The 21151-nt window shown below is 34.6% G+C and overlaps 5 protein-coding genes across 5 annotated transcripts in view; 1 reads left to right on the plus strand and 4 right to left on the minus strand.

The window, feature by feature from the left end:
- Positions 1-703: 703 nt before the first annotated feature.
- On the minus strand, positions 704-4194 carry LOC119632067 (probable RNA helicase armi). Its single transcript, XM_038024769.1, has one exon. It carries the CDS (start codon positions 2853-2855, stop codon positions 2010-2012), a length of 846 nt encoding a protein of 281 aa, XP_037880697.1. The 5' UTR covers positions 2856-4194; the 3' UTR covers positions 704-2009.
- A 1952-nt stretch (positions 4195-6146) lies between these two features.
- LOC119631625 (uncharacterized protein C16orf52 homolog A) lies at positions 6147-7847 on the minus strand. The gene is made up of 2 exons (XM_038024008.1): positions 7638-7847; positions 6147-7570 (listed from the first exon to the last, which is right to left on the minus strand). Exons 1-2 carry the CDS (start codon positions 7738-7740, stop codon positions 7170-7172), a joined length of 504 nt encoding a protein of 167 aa, XP_037879936.1. The 5' UTR covers positions 7741-7847; the 3' UTR covers positions 6147-7169.
- A 3113-nt stretch (positions 7848-10960) lies between these two features.
- Positions 10961-14405, minus strand: LOC119631962 (protein midgut expression 1). The gene is made up of 2 exons (XM_038024608.1): positions 14235-14405; positions 10961-11501 (listed from the first exon to the last, which is right to left on the minus strand). The coding sequence occupies exons 1-2, from the start codon at positions 14285-14287 to the stop codon at positions 11303-11305; spliced, it is 252 nt and encodes an 83-aa protein (XP_037880536.1). The 5' UTR covers positions 14288-14405; the 3' UTR covers positions 10961-11302.
- A 5427-nt stretch (positions 14406-19832) lies between these two features.
- LOC119632223 lies at positions 19833-21151 on the plus strand. The gene has a single exon (XM_038025029.1). It carries the CDS (start codon positions 20036-20038, stop codon positions 21011-21013), a length of 978 nt encoding a protein of 325 aa, XP_037880957.1. The 5' UTR covers positions 19833-20035; the 3' UTR covers positions 21014-21151.
- The window catches only part of LOC119644942, a 2023-nt gene continuing 1925 nt past the window's right edge, over positions 21054-21151 (minus strand). Inside the window, exon 5 of the mRNA XM_038044685.1 lies at positions 21054-21073. Within this exon, the coding sequence (XP_037900613.1) occupies positions 21054-21073 (20 nt within the window). The remainder of the gene's footprint in view (positions 21074-21151) is intronic.

Genomic DNA, 21151 nt, shown 5'->3' on the forward strand with positions numbered 1-21151 from the left:
CTACGCTGAAGTATTCTCAGATGTAGAATATGTCATCGATAAAGTTGGGCATGAGAAACTGCTTTGTAGCGTATTTTTGACTTCATTTAGACGACTCTTATTTACAAGACAAAGCAATTTTTTTTTTCATGTAGTAATGTCAATAATAATTCCAATAAACTACAAAATCATCGTAACGAAACTGTTGTAACCATTCATTATCATAAATCGATAAATCGAAATCATTAAGTAGATCAGTTTGCCATCTCTAAGTTTTGTACGGTATAACTTTTTCTCTTCTTTGTAAACACTCCGAAAAAATGGTTTAACTGGTGCATCGTAAATTTCGCGATATGAAATTTTCAGAATTAAAACGCCAGTCTTCATGCTGTCGTTGGGGTGTACACAACCAGATTCAGCGTGTTAATCAATTGAAATAAAGAAAAGAGTCAAACACAACGTAGAAAGCAAAAAATAGAAAAAATCTTAGTAAAAAAGCATTAATATTTCATCATCACGTGAAATTTTGAATATCATCAATGGATTTCTATAAAGTTACTAGATCATGGATATAAATTTAAGTTAACAGCACGTTACTCAATTTAACGTAAACAATTTCATCACCAATGAGTTAAACATAACCTAGAAAGCAAAAAATCAAAAAATTTAGTAAAAAAGCATCATTATTTCATCATCACGTGAAATTATGAATATCAGCAATGGATTTCTATGTAGTTACTGGATGATGGATCTAGATTTAAGTTAAAAGGTCCAATCCATATCAAATATAAACAAAAAAAAAAAAGAATTAAAACGCAATCTTCGCTGTCAACCCATCCAATATAAATTATATAAATTAATATATAGCAACAGAAAAGGCCAGTTTGATCAAAGCGGCTGAAAAAGTGTTTGTTGCTATAAGCTCCAACTAGACGATGGTTTAATTGTATAACATTAAACAAAGGCAACATTGAGAAGAGAGGATTTTATAATAATATAAATATAGAAAGGCAATAAAATAATTTAGTACAGCACGAAGAGTTAATAATAACAGTATTGATAATTGAAAGAATGTGGAAGTTCTTAAAGAAAATAAATCATCAAAAGTAATTCAAGTCAGACAATTTCCGGCAAATCAGAATGTTACGACAATGAGCAGTCAAAACGATTATGTCGGGGTTGCCGTAGATTACTAGGAGATAACGAGGTCGAGATATCGCGACGTTAAGCAGTTTCCTGTTATGGATGAATCCTAATCCATGTCGCATGCATTTGTTACATATTTGCCGTTAAGAGAAAGAAATTAACTCAAAAATCCTTGAACCAGCGGTCATTCCGCGTATCATTGTGTTTAATAAAATTGAACCTTGAGCTGCTACTAGAAAAGCCATTAATGCATCAAGCGACATGCGACATGCCGAAAAAGTGTTGATAGCACCAAACTAATAAAAAGAAATTTGTTAACCTTTGGAAGATTGCAAGACCACAGCCTAGCTCTTGAGCCAGTCGAGCAGCTTCATTGGTTTCGCTTATAAAAAGCTCCATCTCTCGGTATTCACAAGCAATCGAACGCATCGCGCGCACATTCGACAAGGCCTCCTCGCAAACTGAAGTGCCACGTTCGGATTGAGCTTGAGAGCTTTTGCTTAAATGACGAAGTTTCCTGCCAAGATATGTCATGCACATAACTACAGCTGGAACTGGATCTCGATATCTTGAATAATAATCTGTTTGAAGAGATCTTGACGCAAATGAGCAGCCATTTGTTCATCGATACAACTTAAGACGTATATTTATAAAAGAGTAAAACCTGATTGCATTAAATACAAACTGAGTAAATTTGGAAATCTGGAAAAAAAAATGTTATAAAATACTGTGTTTTTAAACTAAAGACAACTTACCATCTTCGCTTCGTAAGGATTATACCACGACGGCGAGTCTTCTCCCTGCATATCTTCAGAACGCATTCCGTGGAAGAATATGCCATGTATTTTGGGTCGATATGGTGATTGCGGCAGTAAATCGTCAAGTTACTTCCGCATTTCAGCTTCTTTAGAGTTCTCTGTTATCGTTGGTATCGACAGTTCATCGTAAACATTTAATATGGCCGGCAACGACCGGTAATCATTGAGTAATCTTAAAACCAGGCGACTGTTAAAACAATCACATGCAAAGGGAAAATGATCAAAATTTTGTAAGTACGGAGCAAATGAAAGAATTCTCTCCAAAAATGATGTCGATAAACCGCGTTGACGAGCATATTCGTTTATAATGGCTGCTTGACGATTGGGATTTCCAACAAGGATTACCTGGCCACGCTCGTTTGATACTTGAGCGACAGCAACCATAATTTCAGGTTCTGTGCACTGGCCGGCGTCATCAATTAGCATATGCGTAAAACGATTGGGTGGGAAACGCATTTGCAACAGATTTCCTAGGGTGTCACAAGTACCAATCGTTATTCGCTGGCGCCTTAAATACTTCATTTGACATTTTACTTTGAGTCCGGATTCAGTCACAATTATATCATCTTGGGAGCGGTACCTTAGCCCAGTATCCCAGGATTTGTTGCCTGTTGCGCAATACGGCATTAAATGCTCTGGTATAAGTCCTTTTTTGATCTCCTTGTGGGATACTAGACGTATAAGCTCACCCATTTTGAGCACGCCGTTTTCGATCAAACGCGTCGTTATTACATCAGCAGAACTAGTGGATGGTGTGCCTACAAGCAGACGTGCACCGGGTACCAATCTAAATATTTGCAAAATGGTCTCCACTAGCGTTGCCGTTTTTCTTGTGCCGGGAGGTCCAAGAATTACGTACGGCATGTTGCGAAATTCTCCTCGTAGTATATATGCTAAGGGTTTATTCTGCATAAAGTTCAGTCTGCAATTGTACCATCTATACTGACGATTGTCTAATAAAATGTTTTTCTCATTATTTAATTTTATGTCTAATTGCGGATATCCTCGCGTTTGTGCTTGGGAGGGAAACAAGAACTATTTCCCTAAATTTTCACCCACTTGTGAGATGGCGTAGTGTTGTTTATGGTACTCATAACGTGGGAAATAAAATTCTAAACGACAATCTACGTAATTATATCTTTGTTGAAAGTTGTAATCGAATCTAATTAGAATTCGATTGCGGAGCACTTCGTGAATCACTCCTATATATTTCCGTTCGGCATTTTCGCCTTCGGCCCAGGGGTTTTCGGCTTTAACTCTGTCTCCAATTATCAATGAAGGACGACTTTCGGAAAGATGTTCTATGTCCAGACTTAAATACTTTCCCTCGCGTGTAAAATGCGCTCGTTCGCGGTTATATTTGCGGATATTGGCAAGGCACTCCATCTCTTCTAAATATACGAGTGTGTGAAAGCGGCTCACGTAGTTATTTACGTTCAATTCTTCTTGAAGACTCGGGAACATACATTCAATTGCTTCCAACATTTCCTTTTTGCAACTTGAAGTAAGATATGCCCGTTTTAGTTGTTCAGGTAAATCAAAGTTTCCGATGGGTAACCACTAATTAATCTTAATACAACTATCACTATCCATTCACTTACAGTGCTTTGTAAAGTAAATGAAAAATAAATCGTTAGTGACGTCTTGGAGTCGATTCGCCATAAAAAGATACAAGAATAGAAGCTAAACTAACAACAATGTTTTTTTGGCAGAGAAGGTAAACACATTGGACACTCCCGTGGCCCATCCGATGTATTTAGGTAGCGTTTATTTCTTTAGTGGAGAGATTTTAGCCGTAAGTCGCTACTTCCCTTGTTCTTACAAGTATCTGATTAGACTGAGTAATCATGTAAATCTTCTGCCAATGTTTGTTCTAAATGAATGCGATGAAATAGCTAGATTGAAAAGGCCTCTTATACACTAAGTCTAAAAGTTTAAAAATTAAATTATTTATGTTCCTTGAGTTAGCTCAATAAATCATGTCAGCTGTATCGTAACTTTTACTTACTTATTACCTTTTTTATGTAAATTATAATTGTAATTTTGTGCAAAATATATATAAAACAAAGTAACAATTATTGTGTGTATTTATTTTATCGAATGGCTTCATAAAATTAACGCATCACTCAACAACTCTCCTGGCTGATACATATATTGCATCACTGTTGCCAGCCCCATATTGATTTCTGGATAGTGCCAACCTTTAAACGACACATCATCGACGGCTTTCGTCGGTCCCTGGCCAATTCGATTCTGGAGTGTAGTGCTGAATCTATGTTTCATTCATCGTCACATATCGCATGAAAATAACCCTTTAACCTTTTAAACTAATGATCAACATGTCATGAATCTTTAACATATACCTATCAACAATGTTACGGTGTACCTATCAGACCTGACACTTATTGAGTGATGAGTAATATATTGCATTAACTCATTTATAGACAATCAATGTATTATTTAGTTATTAATATAATTCATGAAAAAATTAAGTTAATAAAATAGAAAAACAAAACAGCGAATATTCTTAGTTGTTTTTATAGTTCTTTTTGCAAGCGAATCAGATAAATCAAAAAAAAAATTATACATTATCAATCGTGCGATCGTTCGAGGGGATAGTCTTCGCGAAACCAAAAGTGAATAAATAAATAGTATTGTAACTCAATTAATAAACGGCGAAAATCGAATTAGGGAAACAGGCTGGATATTGGATATTCGTGCGTCGTGAGCGAATTTAGTATGTTGTTTGGTTATTTTGTAATTTTTATGCAGTTTTTATCTGTGCAGGATCTAGAAATCCGCAAATGAATCGCAGTCTGCTCTACTCTAGCCATAATTGTATGCTCTCCTTGTTGCTTAATTTTTCCCCTATTCGCAGAGATCGCATAAGGCTTATTCTAGAAGGGGACTACCTTGCCTTTCTTAACGATATTACATATAAATGAAAGCTTCCACTTTTAGTGCGCATACCTTGCGGCGGTCCTTTAAAACTGTGCACTCTATAAATGGTAGATTAGAATTCAATTTTTTAAAACATTGCTTTGCTAAAAAAGCAAATAAAATTACATTCAATTGTCTCCAAAATTTACCAAGTAAGAACATTATAATCGAGCAAGGTCGATCATTAAATAATCCTCATCAGATGGTCTAACACAATTCTTATTTTTATTATAGAGCACAAAAATTATATCTTGTTTCTATATAGAGACATATTTTTCATCTGCGTACAGTACAACCCTTACATGGGGCAGAATCCAAAAATAGGCGTAGATGGTCGACATTTTATAGAGTTAATTCTTGTATGAAATTACTATATATTAGGGGTCAATTTCGATCACCACATATTAAAACTTAGACTTTTCTGCTCTACAAAGGATAAAATTTCATAAAAATCTTTATTAGGGTAGTATCCAAAAAATAGTCCGAGATGGTCCAAATTCGATGCAATTAATTTTCTTATGTTATATTGCTATTGTGATATAATTTTCATCGTGAAGCGCTAAAAATAATAACTTTTCGTCGCACGAACTTCAATTTTCGCTATGCGAGAGGGGTTCCAACAATTGACACAACTGATCCAAAGTTCTCGCACCAATTTAGAATACAAAAATACTATTACTTAGCCATTTTTGCCGGGAAATTTTGAAAATTACATTTTTTTTCTATATAACAACTTTTCAAAATAAGTCGTTATACAAGGTGTCGTCGAAAAAGTGAACCGATCCAAACTATTTTCAATAGCGTTCGCCCTTGGACCAAAACATGCCACCGTACCAAATTTCATCGAAAGAAATCGAAAATTGTGACCCGTAGCTTGAACACAAATTTATATGGACAGACATCAAACGGGCAGATGGACAGACAGGCTTAGATCAATTCACATTATGATTCTGAATCGATCCGTATAATAAAAGGCACTTCTACGTGTTATATACGACTGCCATAACTTAATATACTCTATACCACAAGTGGTGTAGGGTATAAAAACGATGGAATAATTTTGTTCAGAAAGCTAACAACGTTAGAATGGATGATATACTTAAATGTCCCTCTTACTCCTATTTGCATCTACTTTCAAAAACGCTTTTTATTTAAGCAATAAATTAAATATCGTTTAAAAATGATTAGTTTAAATATATTTGCATCTTAAAATCTAAAATAAATTATTAACACGGCGATGAATATTATAGAGCTAAACGTTATCCACTCGCCCACTTGTAAACATGAATGCTTAATGATACTATCATTAAAATGTATTTAATTAATTATTATACTTAACAACTAAGGAAGTTACGCTCACCTAATTCTACGTTTCTGCTGTCTCCAGCCAATGCATATGCAGTACGAAATATTTTATTAAATGACTCTAGGAGATGTATGTACGAATTTTTTGGTCAACAGCTCTAACAGATAGTAAGTTGCTATTTGGTTCCCTTGTTTTACTAGACACGTTTATTGGCATATAACGCAAATTTCCCGATTGCTGCTCTGAAGCTATACCCACTAACTGCAGCCTTGATATCAGACGGTAGCGCTTTCCATAATTTTACAGCGTTGATCAAAAATAGCCTTGGTGATCCCAAATAGTTCTGGTCTAGAAGAATTAAATTCATCGTATATTCGAATCGGACAAACCGGATTTTTTCACGAAGATCGCATTTAAGAAACGATGAAAGATAAGAACTTAAAGTCTGTGATATTCTGTCGTACTTGAGTTTATTAAAAACAAGAAGTTTGGTGCTCGGGGCGCAGTCAAGTTTGCGGTAAAAGTTGGCTCAATACGATATACGTGGCACGACGAGTCATTTAATTAATTTTAACTTGGCTTGAGACGGTACAGTCATAAGATCGGTATGATCATCACCATTTAAATGTGAATTAATTACGAAGCCAAGATTGGGAATCTGCTTTACAATGTCAATCACTACATCATCCACTAGGTAGAGAATTAGAATCATAAACGTTGGACGATATCGCGATCGCCCAATATATGCATAGCTTCATTTTTATAAGGTAATTATTTCGACCATTCCACCATTCAACAACAAACGGCAGACAAACAGATGGACATGTTAAAATCGGCTAAGAATGACCAAGGACATATACACTTTATTGGGCAGTGATGGAAATAAAAGGAGCAAGCTTAACACAACCGTATCTGAGGATTGAGAACATAAATGAAATATTTCGAACTGTCAACACTTATATTTACAATTTTCTTATATTCTAAAAGTGTGGTAGACATACTTTTCCTGCAAAGAGTTCTGATACTACCGTTATCCACAAAGCCAATACGAAAAGTATATAGGATATGCCAATTTTATAAGTATTAGGCAATTGATAGGCCTGACCGCCAATTTCTTCAATATGAAATCCCAATGGAAAAACAACGGCGGCCAGGCAAAATAAAACTGTTGCCGTGAATCCTACCCAACGAGCATAAGGTATTACATTACGATCCCATGTACTGGAGGCTAATAAAATGACAGTTGTCGTAATGCATATACAACCGATGAATATACAAACCAAAGCTACCAGCCATTCAGGTTGTAACTCTGGAGTATAGCAAACCTGAGGGCGATTATAAAGAGTCATGCAAGTCCACATAAGACCGAGTCGTATATCACCTAAACATATATTATTATTAATAAAGTTAATTTGCCTTTAATTATAACAAGCATCTTCATAACACACCAGCTTCTTCGGTTACTATCCAGTCTGGCATTGCCAAGCTAACAATGGCAAATACATCGGCTGCCATAAATAATGTTGCACTTATGGTCGTTAATTTATCCATTATTCACTTATTTCGAGTTTTCTTTTAAGATAATAACGTTTTAGTTTTTTATGAAAATATACTGAATTTGTTATACATTGTAAACAAAATCTATTATGCAGATAACCGATTACCGTAAAGCGTATGAAGTTTTCAAGTCAGAATGCAACGAAAAATCGATAAAATGTTTCGATTACATTTTCTTTAATGCGATAAAGCGAAAAATAAGTGAAACGAAAGTATAAAATTTATAAATAAAAATCTCCCTGCAATTTATAAATATAACAATTATAATTTTTTATTTATTGTTGCACATGTTTATTTAATATTTCTAGTTAATAATTTTAGTATTATACATTTTTAAATATTATCATCTATTTCTCTTAAATAATTTAGAGAAAAATATATTAAACGATTATCCTAATAATAATTTTTTTTATTATTATTTTATTGAAAATACAAAGAAGAGAAATAGAGTTTTGTATTGCAAAATGGAATTATTACAATCCTTTTAAGAAATTTCTATTTTTATAAACCTTTTCTTTTGTTTTAAGTTACAATGGAAACGAAACATTCCACTTTATTTTAAAGAAAAACTCACGAAAATGATTGTCCTCATCTTACCCAACTTTTTATTAAGCATAGAATTTGAGGAATGCGTAATAATGTCCTAATCAATGCAAAGCATATATGTCGAATGAAAAGGCACGACATAATAACTCTTAATTGGTTTTTCAAATATGAAAATTAGAGTCGAGAATGCATTGAAAAGAAGTAATGGATACGACTTTAATTCCCACGTCGCATTCTGTTTTACCCATACAGTTTGCCCTGTAACAATATTTTTTGGTATCATATGTGATTTTTCCATGCTATGGAATGGTAATAAATTGTTTGTTGCAAACCAAAATTGTGTTTGAGCTGTGGAGAATTAGTAAATGCACAAGGATTCTTTTATTTTTTGCACATGTTATGTATATATTTTATTCAAAATTATAAAGTAAAACCTAGTCATTAGTAAAGCACTTCGCCTTTAAGATGATTCATCTGTTACAACCTAACATTTTTTTTTTTATTATTTGTACATTTTTATTGTACACGCCGCGTGACAAATTGCACACGAGATTAAATCATTGTGAAGGAATCTCGATTTAGATAAGTTTTACATCTATAATATTCAAAGGACTGACGACGGTGTCGTAAATTACACACGCAAACAAGCACGAGAAGGCTTCTTCTTTGATACGATTTGATCTGGGCGACTTTTTATTTTCTCCACGTTTTCAATAATGACCTGCCGTTGCTGATGATTTTGGCCAATTTGTTTACGTATTTGTATGGCTACGGGTGTTCCTGGGAATAGTCTTTGCTTTTTAGCAAAGGGTATCGAGCGTTTGGGTGTCTGCTGCTTATCGTTGTTAATTTGTATAATTTGTACGTGCTTGGCTTTTTCCTGATCTTTTTTTTGAGAGTTTGAGACTTTTTCTATGGTACTGCAACGTGTAAAGAATTCCAATTTAGGGGTGGAATTAATGTGCAGTGAATCCATTAGAGAATCCAAAGCTGTGTGATATAAATCACTGGTATCTAGACTTGTTTCACACGACGACATGTTTCTCAATTAAAGAACAAAGGCACTTTGAATGACGCAAAAGCATTCATGTAACTTATCCCTACTGACAATAAAGAAACACTGACTTTTTTGTCATAAGAAAAAACAAGCCAAGGTATTCGAAGGTTTCGCAGTGCACAGATTAAAAATCCTTTTTGAAGGCCAGAGCAGATAGCAAATATAAACGCATGTGTAGTGTGCCTTTTTCCTCTTTTGCTGGCAAGACACGATATTTGTCCGTGGGCATGTGTAAGGGTGTGTGTGTGTGTGTGTGTATCTTAAATACAATTGATAACGCCGTACGGTGTTCTGAGCCAAAGAAGGTCACAGGATTACTAAGAAGTCTTAAGCTGTGCACGATACGAGCCTTAGATGGTATGATAAGTTTTTTTTTAGGTCGCAATATGGATAAACCATGCAACAATAAAAATAATACTAAACAATCGTTTATATAATTATTTGTTAGTTTTATATTTGTGCTCATAAAAGATACATACGTATATATATATACAATATGTTATATTTTCTTGGATGCTCTCGAATGCGTGCATATTTTCGACATGTGTCAGCTTTGGGTTTTGCCTGCAAACATATTTTGCCGGCAGAGAAAGAACTAAGAAAGAGAAAGATATAGTAGTAATCAAGTGCTATGAAATATCGCAAGTGCGTTTGCGCCCAATAGGTTACGGTTACATTTGTCTTTTCATTTATAACGCATAGAGTCGACATAACTTATATATGCATGTATGTCATGCTTCCCCTTCTGCGATAGCAGGAAAGCAACAGCATATATGATTTAATGAGCTGAGTAAAAAATGGGTAAATGCAGACGCGAAGTTCTTTGTTTGAAACTTAATAAAATTGGCGGTTAGCTCGATTGTAAATGTATGCGTGCTATAACGTCCGTCATATAACTATAAATATGTTTATATTTTAAATCATTATAAATTATGAGTTGATTCTTTATGAGTCATATAAGGACTTACTTCTCGTAAGAATGGTTGTATTGGAGGAGGTTCTAAAATTTTTGACAACGATTTAATATAGCGAGGTATGAATACTAAGCGTTATTTGTCGAGAAATTCCGGATACTTGAGCAGACATCAAACGTGAACAGAGGAACAGACAGGCAAGGCATATTGTGAAATCTGGGCGTCGATTTTGTGGGAACTGGGCGGTCAACTTATGGAATCTAGGAAATGTTTGCATTACAAACGTTAATATACAACAATAATTACTACTTTTATAATTTGTAGGTTCTTCTCTGCAATATTAAAATATTTATGTACCATTGAATTAGATTCCATTGACTTTGTTTAATATTTTTGAAGGATATGAAAACGTGAGTGACTTCAAGTGAAATACTAATATTTTATGTTGCGATTCGTGCAATTTTAAAAGCTAAAGTAGTAACGAATAATAATAATTTTTATATAAGAAGAGCAAAGATGTTCGTTATTTGACGGATCCTTTTTATACGCTACGGCACTTACGGCACAAGGATCTATTAAGTTTGCGCGGACTTGAGATAGACCCGTATCGATCAATTCAGAATCAATTTTTTTTGCATCGATCTAGGCATGTCTGTCCGTCTTTCCGTCTTTTTTCTTTTTATTCAACTTACAGCTCGCAATTTTTGTGATATTTTGATGAGATTTGATACCGACACCGACATGGTTTGGCCCAAGAAACCATGCTATTGGAATTGCTTCGGATCGGATTAATTTTTCGTTGACTGCCCATATAAAGCCTTATTTTGAAAAGTCGTTATATGAATAATTGTAAATTAAAACAAGTATTGTACGGTATTTAATGATGAGCTGTGTCCCCCTATATTGCTTGTAGTTGTCAAATTTAAATAACTTTATAAATCTTTACAACTTTTATTTACAAGAATTTTAAAAAATGTTTTTTTATCAAAGAAAATAATTCTAATTAAATAATGGCCAAAAATTTTCTAACACTTATTATCTATTGTAATGCTTTAAGAAATTTATCCATCGCCTTTGGTAATTGATCGATAAGATTTTTTGCTTGGGCGTGTGTCTCCGGAGGTACTTCGTCTTTTTTATAGTAGACGGCAAAGTATATAATTAATCCAATCACAACTACGATAAGCAAAGCTGACATAATTGTACTTAGAATTATTTTGAGAGCGCATTCACAGCAACTACAATATAAAGAGAATTAATAAATAAAAAGAAATTAATTAATAAATATAATAATATATAGTAATTAAAGCAAAAAGATAATATTCCCTTTCGGGGAAATTTTCAAGATCGATTATCGCAATTATATATATATATATATATATATATATGTACACAAATTGTAAAATTTTTATAAATTGAAAGTTGTTTTCATAGGCCGATCGGCAAATCCTCATCATTGTTAACAGTTTGTCGAAATTTTTATTTTCAATCAAAAATTAGATATATAATAATAATAATAATAATAATAATAATTTACATTATCTGCAATTGTTTCGCTTTTTCAGCTATTGTAACTCTCTAACTGAAACGGTACGGTCAGGTTTTCGGATCGTCACTTAGTTATACTTTTCTACGTTCATTAATAGATATACATTTTTATTAAATATTATGTCGAACGCAACAATATACAACAATGTAGTTCAATACCATTAGAATATAGATGACGTAGTAGTAAAATGCGACTGTGAACGTCCAAGAGATAGAGCTAAAATTTACGATATAATTACAATATAATAAAAAAATGCAATAATTGCCTTTGATAAATTGCTGGTTGTGAAAATGGATTATGTCACGGACACTGAATTTAAAGGCGCATTTTTATACCCATTACTGAAGTATGATGGGTATATTCATATTGTGAAAACGTTTGCAGCGCCCAAAAGGAAGCATCAGAAGCCCCACAAAGTATATATATATATATACTCTTGATCAGCATCAAATTCTAAATCGATTTAAACATGTCCGTCTGTCCGCCTAAGTAGCGTCCGTTGTAAACATTCTCCAGCGATATGGATATGAAATAAGCGGACTTGGCAGAGCAGAAGACGGCAAGGTAAGTGTGTTAATTATAAATGATTTACGGTTGGCGCCGCAACGTAATGGGTTAATTTTTTCGTTAAAATACCATTAATATGGATATCAAATAACAGGGCTTGAAGAGTAGAAGGCGAAAAGCTAAGCATATTGATTCTAAATGATTTATGGTGGACGCCACGACTTGGTGTATAAACTTTTGTTGAACAATAAGTACCGTCTAATGGATATCGAATAAAAGCGCTTGAAGAGTAGATGGCGACAAGGCAAATGCGTTAGTTCTAAATTAGGTATGGTGGGCGTCACGATATGATAGATTAATCTTATTTAACTATATCTTTTAGTCAGTTAAAAGGTGGAAGAGAAATTCCTTCTTCCATTCATTTATTTATGCAAATAAATAAAAGCATAGGGCGCGAAATGTTTAAATGGTGTTCGATATACGAGATTCGGCACCAGCCGAATATAACTTTCTTACCGGTTTATTATATAATCAATTTATGTCGAAATACTTTGAATAAATTGTTGTGTGATTATCTGCCTGCACGTACATAATGCATTCAGTAATAAGGTAAGTAGGGAAACATTGACGAATTTTAGACGCACTGCGGACGTGAGAAAGTTATGTTTACACTTATAAGGGAAAGGTGGACGCAATCCCTGCATATGCCAAGCAGAATTCTACGCAATCACCGCATGTGCATCCGAATGCTTAAGAAGCGCATCTGCTTATACTCTGGCAGCCAAGCCGCTTTAAAATTCCTAAGAGAGCGAATGATAACATTCACGTTGGTGTTGAAGTGCCTTCAAACCCTGAATGAGCTGCGCAGGCATAATGAGGTGCATCTAATATGGGTGCCTGGCCATTCCTGTGTTGAGGACAACGAAATGGTTGACTGTTTAGGCAACAGGGAAGCCCGAGGGGCCATGGTACCGTTCATGAACCGTTCTATGGCAGACCAAGAAGCCACATTAATAGGCTGGTATCGCACAGAATAAAAAGGACTGCCGATGGAAGCAATGGAAGGCAAAAACGCTCATAAAATGTACCGGTAAGGCGTACAAACCACTTGAACTAGGGAGAAGCGTCCTACGTTTAGTCATCGCCTTCCGCACGGGTCCCTTAGGTACCATCTGAAAAACATGGCTACATTTGATACCGATTCATGCAGATTCTGCCAAACAAGATGTCATAAAAATCTTAAAACTGGAGGTCTACAGGCACGGGCGAGTACAATAGATCTTCTAGGTCGCGATAGGTTTTCTACTTAATAGTAATAATATAAGGGTAAGTTTATTGTATTTATTATTTCTGTTTATCTCTGACAAGCTGGGCTTCTGTAGTGTGTGACAAAGCGTGCTTGTTGCGCGCTGGATTCACGAACGAATTCGCTTTTAATTATTAATAATTCGAACAATGAGATGAGTATTTTTTTTTAGAATTTTCTTCCACTTCTTTTCATAACTCTTTGAAATTGATCGCAGACACCCTTTAGTCCATTTCGCAACGAACTTCTTTCTATCCGTAATGGCCTATTCAAGTGACCTTTCTTGTAGATTGAAAATTTGAAACATAACATGCTATATGCTCTTAATTGATGATCACGGCTTACATATAAATATTTTAGAATTTTTCCAAAGCAATGACAATCGTATCGCATTCACGTATATTTGAAATTAAATATAATTTAATAATACGATAATGTAATTAATTAATCAAATCGCTGGCATTTATATATCAATCTATTGATTGCGTTTTAAATAAAAGAAGAAAAGGTTTTGTGAAAATGCTTAGAAAGTAAACGAAGATAAAAAAAAATTCAATTTTAAAATATGGATGGACTGCAGTTAGACATACGCGTATTGAGTTGCCTTACCAGCACACTATTCGGGCCGGACATTTTATGATCTCCTTCAAACACATACACATTTTACTTTCTCACTTTCTCTATCGCTTTCTCTCTTGGCAGTTATTACGAAATCACAAAAAGCAACAACAATAAATAAAAGTTACTATTTTTCGCGTCGATTATGACCAAATGTTGTTAACTTGAAAAATCACACTGAATGCAATCGGAAACCTTTAACTATTTCGTACATTAGCAAATTTATTTATTTATTTATTTTTTATTTTTATTTTTTTTTTCTTTCTTTCTTTCTTTCTGTCTTTTGTTATGATTAATGCAAGAAATGAGAGTTTTTCTTATCTTATCATGACTCAATAACAAAATGGGCAAAACCTGAAAAAAAAACCACATCCGAGCAAAAATTGTATATGGTCTGGTTTAGAAGTTTTGATACCCTTCATTCATTAGAAATTAATTGCAATATTTTGCTGCCATTAATCTTGACTCGGGCCATTTCAACGCTAGACCTATAGACGGCTTAGGCACCCATATGCATATGCTTGCAAATGTTAGTCAATTTGATTGACTTATTTTGGAAGATAGAAAGCGGAAATTTTGACATAAACACTCTACACTAACTGATCGGAAAAGCAAATTCGCCATCAGCCAAGAAACTGAATCAATCTCGATAAAACCCGATAGGTTTTGCTTATCTTTTGCTTACCATAATTTACACCTGCAACTGGGGAAAGAGTCTTCGAGATAACGGTTAAGCGATAACTGCTTCATTCATAGCCTAACAGAAGGCGAAAAAATCGCATTATAGCAATAAATTATGGGGTTTTTTTTTTATTTACCCCAGCTCGTGGACAATCCACCCACCACTTAATCAATCATATTTTCAATGAGTCATTGTTCATGGGTTCAAATCTTAAGTGCGGTCAACTATAGCGAGTAAAGGCATAACATTTATCGAAAATTTATGGGCACACGACCATTAGGCTGCGGTCATTGTCCTAACCCTTTGCCTTTGTTAATTGTTTTTCTGACCGTCACCATGTTACACGAATAGGGTAGAGGATCCCCTAAGTGAATGGATTGGTATGTTTTAAACAATTCATGAAACGATGACGGGGAACTAAAAATGTTACTATAATGAAAAGATTAGTCTGTACGGACCTTGCTTGCAAGGCACACAAAGTGTGACTAAGATGTACTTTATGCGATTCGATTCACAAATATAGCTCAAGATCATTTGGCCCTTAGGCCTCACTTAGGCCCTTAAGTTTCATGTACTTATGTACATTTTGAACTCGACGGGCGCGATTTTATAGTGGAAGCTGTCTAATAAAATACACCTAAAAGCATTTGTGTGTGTGTAAACAGAATATAGCAGCATTTTCCCCTTGAAAATATTAAAAAAGAAAGAAAAAATCCCCTCTTAGGGGCAAAGTTGCCTTAACCGTGCAACACCAATGATATAATAGATGTATTTGTGGCACGTGGCCATCGAGTATAACGTGTGCCTCTTAATTATGATATATAAAAAGTGAACAACATATAAAAGTATTATTTTACCTATCATAGGCAAGGATGGGGAGTATATTCATTTTGTCAATCCGTTTGCAACGCCCAGAAAGAAACATCATCACTGACCCCACAAAATATATATATTGTTGGTCAGCATCAAATCGTAAATCAACTTAAGCATCTCCGTCTGTCTATCTGTCCCTCTGCGTAATGTCGATTGCAAACTTTATCCCGGCCACAAAAGTGAAGATATCGACTTCAAATTTGACAGAAGAAACAGTGCAGCAAATTCTTTTATGCAGGTTGGTATTGAAAATGGGCCAAATCTGTCGACGGACACGCCCACAGCGACGCGTAAACTGAGAGCAGCACTCTTTTTCAAAAGTAATGAAAGCTTGGCTTTTTCGCTCATTACTCATAAACTATAGCAGATAAAGATGCACAAAATTGAACGCATATTCTGTGGACGATGCTGCCGCATCTGTGTGTAAAAATTGGAAAAAATTGACAATGGCTTTCTGAAAATTGAATTGTTTTTTTTCAACACTTTTATAACGTGCAGAAACAAGCTTTAAAAACCTCCATAACGTATACAAATTCTTGATCAGTTTTAAATCTTGAATGCACCTAAACATGTTCGCCTATTCGTCTGTCCATCGGTCTGTTTGCGCAACTTTATAATGTTTGTGGTAAATATGTTCCCATTAGCGAAAATGAAGAGAAATTTGCAAAAAAATTTGGAATTGACCTGAACTAGAACTTTTCAAAGGACACGCCTACAATGCCCACATGACTGCACGACAAAAACTTTTATTTAGAAAAAAAAAAAACAAATCCAGGAGCATTTTGTTCTTTTACGTCTTTTGTGTTCTTTTTTTGTTGGGGGGTAAACTGTGATAGGTGCAAAAGATTCGGTCCCGACCGAACTTGATTTTCTTACTTGTTTTTGATGTGACATTGAAAAAGTACAAAAACTGATAGTATTAAACATCATTCAATTAACGTAAAACAGGATATATTTGTCAACTATTTAACTGTTCAGACGGAATATGCGAACGATTCCATTGAATACCAGGGTAAAAATTTTTCACAAATCTCTCCACGCGATCGTAAGTTATGGATGCAAATAATTACAAATGTACGGTTCTTTTCGAGATTGTTTCAGTTTTTTTGTCTTTTGAGTGCGTGTTTGTGTGCGCACAATATTTCTTATATATAGAATAATGTACGAGCCAGATTTCGATTTCTTAGCTGCATGCTTTCTCCGAAGAAACGCTGACTCATTTCTCATTCACTTTGATCGAGGTGGGCATACATTTTCGGTATCTTGAAAACTAAAGTAAACATAAAACATGTAAGACAATTACGAAAATTATATTCAGCTATAACCGAATCTTTTTTATGCTCATCGCCTCTATCGTAAAAAAGATTAAAAAAAGAGGACAAAACTCAATCGAATCGGCTGAGTGTTGCTGATTTTTCTACTCACCACCGAATGACGAGCATGCTTCACAGACTCTCTAAAAGTACACATATGTTTGATCAGTCTGTCCGTCTATCTGTCTGTGATAAACATTCGTTTGGCAGCAAAAAAAAAAAAAAAAAAAAAAAAAAAAAATGGAAAGTTCTAGCACGCAAGTTAATCTCCAAAATGATCTAAACTGATTGAAATTGACCAAAGGACACGCCTGCAGTACCATATACTCTGTTCGTTTGTCCATTTGTTCAATTGCGCAATTGTGTGGTACCTGTGGTAAAAATTCTCCAAAATGACAGGCACGCCTTATAATGCAACAAATACTGAGAACAACTTTACCCTCTGTATTTTCTATCCATTACATTGATAAGCTACACTAGACACATGATGAAAACGACACATAGGAAAAAATCGAGAACAACGATGATAAGTGTAAAGGAATCGGTCTCAGTTGAATATAATTTTGTTACTTATTGAAATCAAAATCGATATAGGTTTTGATGATTGGGAGGAAAGGAAATGTTGATAAAAATAAAATTTATTTAAAAGTAATGAATAAGAATATTTTCGAAATAGAAAAAGTCCTCTTTGCTAGCTTATGAAGCGTTACCTCTACAGGGAGAATGATTTGACCATTTTTCGCCTAAGAGTAAGAAATCTAATAAGAAATCGTGATTGTTTTTTTTTTTGTTGAACATTCCCCCCCAACTTTCTGACAGATATGGACTCCATTGCCGAGAGAGCAGCTGAGCTGTGGTAGCTGTGGATTATGGATTCGCTGTAACGACCTGGAGAGTTGACACCCGTCGACAAAGTATGCATTTTTCTGACTGTCGAATGAGAAAAGTCTTTCGATCCCAAAATTGCTAACGAGTAGAAAATACAAATTACGATTGAGTTTGCTCGATAACGAGATAGACGCCCAGACACTGGCTCGCGATTTTTTGAGGTTAGGTAACCTCAGTAAGTATGTCTTTTTTTTTTTTTTTGTATCATGGTTCACAAGACGGAGAAGACGGACAGAATGCCCGATTTCATTAATTGCCTTTTCATCATAACATAACATACCTAACATACATATTTAATTCACTTTAAAGAGATTCGCCAAAGTAATTCAGAGAAAGATTTCACCGTTGATGTTAACAGTTTCCTTCAGCTGCTGTAGCCTGATTTTTTTCAAATTTCAGCATCGCATCGTGTCATTTGCCTTCATACTCCTGCCTAATTAACTCGGGGAAAGTAATGTTTGCCAAGATTGCCGCTCTGTTCGACACAGTATTCTCAGACGTATTCAGAGCTCACAAAAACACATTTTACGTACTGCTCGGCCGGATAACTGATGCATCTTTTCATACGGAGTAGTCACGCTATAACATATCCTTATCGAGAAAGTAAAGCCGTTTTTTTTTGTTTTGAAAAACTGGCGCCAACGCTCTCTTTAGGTTCTCTTTTCGTGGATTTGCGGGCTAACGGTTAAATAGATTTAACCTCAATCTTATTCAAGAATGTCGAATCATTTTTAAACAGATTTATCTGGCATTTTCACCATTTTGATGCTCTAAGAAATTAATCAGGCTTCGTTAATATTGCGCGCATTGACGCATCGACATATCGACGTTCTAATATCTATATCAAAGTTTTCATCATTTTTGATTTGCATAATTGCGAAAAAAAAAGAATTATTTATTAAAAGATAATCTCAGAATTTCCCAAAATTCGCATTTCAAACATGGAACAAAATTATGTTAGATTTTGACCGAATATTTTACATCCGCACACATGAAATAAAAAGAAAAAAAATTAAATTTTAATATTGTATGAGCTCGGCGGTGAACATCTTTGATTTTTTCCCCCTTTTGCTTATACATTGTACGGGATCGATCACGCACAACATATACGTGGAAAATTTCTTTTTCTATCATTGGACCGCATCGAAAAATGAACTTAATTTTTTCCTGATACTTAAAAACAGAGACGTTCTTGCGGTAGAGTAGGCGTGGCCACTTCTCAGCATCAATTTGGGTGCGAGAGCTTCAAATGTTTTTCCTCACTTTAAAGACGATTTCTAAATTTTTACGAGCAGCAATATCATTTACCAGAGGACATTAAGCACACGGATAGATGGACAGATGTAAATGCTTAAATCGGTTTAGATTTCCAATACTTAGCAATATCCATGTAAACCTGTATACCAATGCTAAGGTTTGCTTTTCGATTTTGCAAACACTTTGTGGTGATCAGAAAAAGTCTACAAATTTATCAAGCGCCAATCCATAATTTATGTACATCTCTTTTTCTGGTTTCTTGGTTCGGGCGGTTGCATTAATTGACGTTTGTTGGAAAGGTACTTTTCCTTCATTTGATCATTTGTTGTCATTACAAATGCATTAAAAAATTTAATATGCCTTTAGATTCTTTAAGACACTGCACTCCAATTCGAATTTTGCTTTATAGTCGCATACTTCTGTTGGCATCAATTTTAACTTTAACCTGCATGCAGTATTTTTTGCTAAGATCATCAAAAACACAAAAAGTTAAAAAACACTATAATCGACTGTTAAGTGAATTTGACGCAATCCACTACGGCAGTGGTTGGGTGAATATAGCGATCTTGGAGTGCTTTCTAAGTACATGCACGTTTTCCTATACATTAGAAGAATCAATTTTTTAAGTAAGGTATTGCTCAACGTATGTCGTTTGTCGTTTGGCTAATCGAAGTTTACCTTTTATTTATTGGCATTTATTGGTACACGCCGCTTCATATAAATTATTAACGATATGTGCAGATTAAGCACTCGTCCATAGAAAAAGAACAGTTATTGACATGTTCATGCATAATTCAGTCATATTATTAACGGCACTAATTGTATTCATTACTTCATCGGCATCATGGTTATTGACTAGAATTGGCTTAAATGAACCTTATCGTGTCTTGCACATATCGACAAACAATAATAATCATGTGTACCTTAGCATTGAAACGAAAAGTAAAATATTTCCAACACTTATTGAAACCGAATGGCCAACGACATGTATACGATTTCCTATTCCCAAAGTGTTTCCCCATCGTTCATTCCATAATACCAATCATCAGAGGAATTGCCGTCTAATACAACAAGCGCGATGGTCACAGATGGATAATTTTCAACGCTTATGGGTTTTGGACTTTGATTGGTCAGCTAAGCAAAATAATTGTCTTCCGAAATTATTGGCTTTTGATTTCATACGTCACGGCATGGAAGTGTTACGGATTGATTGTCAAAAATTTATGAAAATAACACCTGAGCAATTATTGGATATTAAATTGGGACCGGCTATGGGTAAACGTGGTATGGAACAATTCATTTATTTTATTCTAGCTAACGATTCACATTTAATGGCTTATGATATTTTCGAGCAAAAATGGTTTCGATATCCATTGCTGAGTAAGAAATATGAAGATATCGCTGTCAGCTTACCAGTTAAACCGCGAAATGTTGCTTTCAATCATCAAAAGGAAATTTTAATCGCTGATGAAGACGGTAAACTGTATATTAGCAATTCGTCGAAAATCGTTAATGCTGGCTTACAACTGAAACTGCTTGGCAGCTTATTAGGATCCGCTGAAAGTTTGCTAGTCGACCGGAATGATATGTTTTATACTATATCAGCATTTGGCGCTGTAATACGTTGCCCCCGCAAACATAATATCACTGCCGAAGATAATGAAATAATACACTTAACAACTCGAAATATAAAGCAATTGTTTTTCCGCACTAGAGGTTCACTATTCTTCCTAATCGATCATTGGCAAGAAGATTAACTCCGGAATCCGGAATATATTCAAATTTTTGAGTTATAATTCATTTATTAACTATCGTCTCTTCAGTACATTTCGGGTTTCGAAATTTTTACATTATTTTGCAATAAATTCGTTAAATTTAATTTAAAAAAAAAAAAA

The sequence above is a fragment of the Glossina fuscipes genome, unplaced genomic scaffold (assembly GCF_014805625.2).
Source record: "Glossina fuscipes isolate IAEA_lab_2018 unplaced genomic scaffold, Yale_Gfus_2 1, whole genome shotgun sequence".
NCBI classification, from domain to species: domain Eukaryota; kingdom Metazoa; phylum Arthropoda; class Insecta; order Diptera; family Glossinidae; genus Glossina; species Glossina fuscipes.